Source organism: Ochotona curzoniae, unplaced genomic scaffold (genome assembly GCF_017591425.1).
Source record: "Ochotona curzoniae isolate NIBS_2020 unplaced genomic scaffold, NIBS_Ocur_1.0 scaffold_4506, whole genome shotgun sequence".
Classification (NCBI taxonomy): Eukaryota; Metazoa; Chordata; class Mammalia; order Lagomorpha; family Ochotonidae; genus Ochotona; species Ochotona curzoniae.
In genome coordinates this window covers 54,538,998-54,544,119 of record NW_024467119.1, presented here as the reverse complement: position 1 = coordinate 54,544,119, position 5,122 = coordinate 54,538,998, and the positions used below count along the sequence as shown (strand labels likewise).

Here is a 5,122-nt window from a genome sequence, read left to right as displayed (position 1 = left end):
GGTTGGTGTCCTGACTCTAACACTTGCCAGCTTTTGGGGTGGTGGTAGGGTCTTCAGTGCATAACCTGACTTTTCTATGCTTTCATTTCCATCTGTTGTTGGCTTGGTTATCTGCATGGCAATACACCAAATGACTGCACATTTCTACCAATTATGTTGTTATGAGTGCCTAACATGGAAGCAATATTTTTTAGTCACCAGAAATTCTTCTGTTTGCCTGCAAGAGTTTGTCCTCAGCCCCTCCGCCTGGCTTTCTTAAAACTCTCCAGGAAACCAGCAGAAGCTTGTGGAAGGCAGGAACTTGCCTGCAAAGCGGATACTGTGAATACAGGCAGCAAGGGGCAGGCCCACTTCACTTCTCACTCCCAGATCTGTTCTGGTCCTCACTTTGTCTTTGCAACTGGAATGCACTTAATCCCTACAAACATTCCACCTTATTCTATCCTCTCCCAGGCTACAGAGTCCCACAATCAAAGATATTTCTGACATGGCTCCTCTTGTTCATCTTCCCACATTGTATCAGGGGTGGGTAAAAGATGATTCTGCTCCCTTGGGTTCTGTAACAGGAGGTGGTGTAGGATTGCAGGCACTGGGTTCTGACCTCTTGCCAAGATGACCTAAGATGCAGAGTTCCACCAGTAGAGAATTGTGATACCCCCAGTGGAGGTGTTTAGATTCTGGGGTGTCCTCCATTCCCATCCACCCCACCTCCGCCCCCCAAACAAACAAGCAAACAAAAAATAAAAAATCTCTGCTGAACTAGAAGACTTCAAATTTTCCTCAACAGCAGTAGTGCACTGGCCAGTCTTCAGCAATTGGCTAACTGGTCCTGAGTTATAAGAGTTGCCCATTTGTTCTGACAAACTCTGTACCTTGGCTCACAGCTTTTCCCACACCCTCCTGTCTCTTTGGACCATCCTGCCTCACTGGGACAGGCACTTAGGGCAGGCAGCCCTCTATATCATCTAGGACATTTTTGTTAGATTTCATCTGCAAAACAGCCTAGGAAGCTCTCAGCTATGTTCACACAGAGACGAAGCCAGCTGGAGGCCTGCGTCACAGACAGTTACAACCTGCTGCCTTTGCTGCCATGGGAGCTGCATGGCCCGCAGGCTCTTTACCTATCATGTTTATATCTTTGGTCTTCTACCCTGATCAGGGCTGAACCCTGTGACCAACAGAAGTTTGCACAAGTGACGCTGTGTGACTTCTGAAGCTAGTAAGAAAGGGTGCTGTGGCATCTGCTTTCTGCTCTTGGATCCCCTTTCCTACAGGAATCCAGCTGCTGTGTTGTGAGTACCCAGGCAGCCATGTAGAGAGGCACCGTGGGAAGGAACCGAAGCCTTCTGCTGACAAACTGCACTGCTCCCCAGCACGAGTATTCTACTTTAGAGGTGTGCCCTTCAGGAGTTGGCAGCTGTTCCCTGGTTAGAATTTTTTTCTTTTCAATATTTATTTATTTAATGTTATTGAAAAGTCATACTTACAGAGAGAAGGAGATACAGGGAGAAAGATCTGTCCACTGGTTCACTCGCCAAGTGGCTACCAATGGAGCCAGGAACTTCTCCCAGGTCTCTCACATGGATGCAGGGTCCCAAGACTTTGGGCCATCCTCTACTGCTTTCCCAGGTTACAAGCAGGGAGCTGGATGGGAAGTGGTGCAGCTGGGACATGAACTGGTGCCCATATGGGATCCCGCTGGATGCAAGGCAAGGACTTAGCCACTAGGCTATCATGCTGGGCTCTGGTTTGAGTTCTTAGATTCTGATCTCAGACTGGAATTTGGCGAGTAACCTGGTAGATGGGAAAGCTTGGTGTTTCAGGAAAAAAGAAGTAGTGAAGAAGGAAGCAGTCCTTCCTTTCCCAGACAAATCTTTACAAAAGTGCAGCCCTGGCTGACATCTGATGTACCCTTTTAAGAAATACCAAGCCACTAGCACCACACTAAGCGCCCTCAAATTCTTGACCTACAGCAACTTCAAGAAGTAGTGTTTATGTTGTTAAACCATTGAATTTTGGGGATCATTTATTCTACAGTAATCTAGAAACTACATTTCTTTCCAAACTGCACCATATGGGCTATGGGTGATGTCAATCCAATAAAGAATATTAGGGGCTTAAAGTAACACATTGAGTGGATTTTGTTTTCTGTTCATCAAGGAAATTGTATTTCAAGTCAGCGCTGGAAAGCTTTGTACAATCCAACTTTGGAAACACGTTTTATTTTGAATGCTTTTCTTACTGACCTGTGCTTAGAGCGCATCTGCGGCTGGGAAGGGAGAGGCAGCTGGGACTGGAGTCTGGGCAGCTGTCAGTCATGGGGGTGCCCCATTTTCATGGTCACCTTTAATCGATGTCACCTGCTCTTTCAGAAAGCCAGAACGGGTGAAATTTAAAAAAAAAAAAAAATAAGAAGAAAGAAAGAAAGAAACTGATTGGGAAGGGAGAGAGTTAAGGACCTTCCTGGAGGTTGGAATTGGGAACTTTTAGATCCTTTGGAGATCACCAGCTCCCTGGGAGATGGCCCACTGAAGTTCACTCCTAGAAAAATCCGCTTGCGTTTCCTCAGCGCACGAGAGGATCTTGGTGAGGCGGAGGCTCTGGTGTCTGTTCCGGGGAGTTGGAACTAGAATCACACTCAGCTCCCAGGCGTGTTTCCTACCAGCCGGGGAGGCAGAGCGCCGACCCGCGAGTCGGGGGCGCCCTGGCGCGGGGCCGCAGCGGAGTGGGAGGTGGACGCGCAGGCGGCGCACCTCGCCGGCGCCTCCAGCATGGAGTGGGAGCTCAACTTGCTGCTCTACCTGGCGCTCTTCTTCTTCCTGCTCTTCCTACTTTTCCTCCTGCTCTTCGTGGTCATCAAGCAGCTGAAGAACTCCGTGGCCAGCACAGCCGGGGCGCTCCAGCCGGGACGCCTCTCGCTGCACCGCGAGCCGTGGGGCTTCGCCCACGAACAAGCGGTGTGACCCGTCTCAATGGCATCAGTCCCGGCTTTGGTTATCCGTGCCTGTGGCAGTCCAGGTGCGTTCCGGGTGAGAGGGACCCGCGGAGGGATTGAGGCTCTGCATCTCCACAGGAGGCTGGAGGTTCGCTCACTCTCAGGGGTCCGGGATTCCGCGGGCACCGGGTCCAGGCTGGCTCTGCTCTCCCGGAGGGACCCTGGGGGTTTTCTGGGGCGTGGAGGGATGGAGAAGAGAGCTCAGCCTCTGGAAGTAGCGTGGCTTTGGGCATCGTTTGGGTACCTTGGGGTTTCTAAAGCCTTAACACTCTCTTTTCTGGTGCAATTGTGTTTTAACTTATACCTGTGGGGTGGAAAACGGAATAATTTGGATATTTCATTCCAGCTACTTCCAGACATATCAATGTCAACTTAAGTATACAGATGATCAGAAAGAGTGTGAGTTTTGGAATGAGTAACAGGAAAACTGGACACCCTTTAGATATTAAAAAGTTCGTGAAAAGTGACATTAAAATCCTCTTGCAGTTTTTAAAAATTTATTTCCATGAACTTTTTAAATGCATGGATTTCAAATTTTTAAAAAATCCAAATAGTCTCAGCTTTTAACTCAGTTTCCATGAACTTTTTGAAGTAGTTTGAAATTTCTTTAAATTTCTTTGCACTTTGAGAGATAGTGATGAAGAGAGGAGTCAGTGACCCATTTTGCAGAGGAAGTCTCTTACTATCCTGATTCAGGTCTAGCCACCAACAGGGTAGGTGGAGTGCGGTGCTGGGTGGGTTTAGACTCTGCGACCGTGGAGGAGAAACATGAGAGTGAGTCCTTAGGAACAAGCCTTCGGCTCCACTGGTTGTGACCTTTTGGGTGATGGCCTGGGAAGTAGGCTTCAAGAAGCAGAGGGCAGGACCAAGTCTATGTTTTCACACTAACTGATTAGAGCTGTTGCTGGAAGATGGATGGGCGTGGTGCATTCATCCATGTGTGCACCTCAGCATCCTGCAGTTGGGGAAATAACAAGATGCTTTTTTGCAGGTTGATGCTGTCTGGAGTCAAGCGCTGCCTCTGGTTGCTGTGCCTAGGACCGGGCTGGGCTGCGGTTACAGCTTGCAGGCTGCAGGGAGGAGGCCACAGCAGGGGGAGAAGAAAGCTTCTCGCAAAGGGTAGATTGAGATCACTCCTGCTTTCGCGTCGCACTCCTTATGGCCAGCTTCCTGAAGATCTGTGGCCTACTGGTACAGTGAAGTCAAGCTCCTCTCCCACTCTGAATCAGTGTCCTTCTCCGGGAGCCAAGAAAACAGACGGATTCCTAACTCAGTGCAGGAAGCTGTGTCTAGTCTGAGGACTATGGGAGTTAGGATGAGACATAAAGAGTGTTTACAAGTTTACTAATAATTCTCTTTTGAAAAAAATAGTGCAGGGGCTTTTGGATTGAAACACGTGATGCTGAAATCATTGTCTTCCATAGGGGTTAAGTCTCGTGAGGGTGGAGCAAACTGTCTATGGCACTGTTGTATTCTTGCAAATGCAAATCTTAGACTCAAGAAAAGAACACAGAGAGCCTAGAAAAGGAGATACTACTTTTTGCGTAATTGATCATGTAAGCATTAACTGGAAGATAATTGTTTTGATAATTCAAAGCAAGGAAAAATCATTCTCAGATGAATAATTACGGAAACTGTTTGGCCTGAGGTATTCAGATAATTTCCCACATGTTCTATTTCACTTTTCCAAAACAGATTTGTTTTTACTGAAGTTCGGCGTGGTTTAATTGTTATTTTCTGGGCAGATTCTCACCTCTCTCACACCTTGTTAAGAGAGTTATGGTAAGACTGGATGTGCTGCTGTGAGCAATAGTGCTCTAATTGGTATCTCTGCAATGGTATTTAACTGCAGGTTGTATGGTTAACAAGGACATTGAAAATGAATGTGGGAGTAATTAATTAAATATTAAAACTATTTATAGGAATGGAAAATAGCCATTTCACACTTTATAAACAGAATGCACATTGTTCAGCCACCTGCTTGGCTTCTTGATTTGCAATTTTCTAATTTTCCTAGTGGTGCCACTGGGGTCCATCCAGAAGTTTAACCTGCCTCTGACTCTTCAGAAAAAGACTTCAAACAACTCAGTGTAAGTAGTTTGTTGCTATCCCCGTATTAAGGCAGTC

At 47.2% G+C, this 5,122-nt stretch overlaps 1 protein-coding gene across 1 annotated transcript; it reads left to right on the top strand.

Annotated features, from left to right (window-relative positions):
- Positions 1–2,771: 2,771 nt before the first annotated feature.
- Positions 2,772–2,963, top strand: SMIM43 (small integral membrane protein 43). Its single transcript, XM_040966999.1, has one exon. The coding sequence runs from the start codon at positions 2,772–2,774 to the stop codon at positions 2,961–2,963; it is 192 nt and encodes a 63-aa protein (XP_040822933.1).
- The last annotated feature ends 2,159 nt before the right edge of the window (positions 2,964–5,122 follow it).

Coding starts and splice junctions, on each gene's coding strand:
- SMIM43 (XM_040966999.1), top strand. CDS start 2,772: ATGGAGTGGGAGCTCAACTTGCTGCTCTACCTGGCGCTCTTCTTCTTC.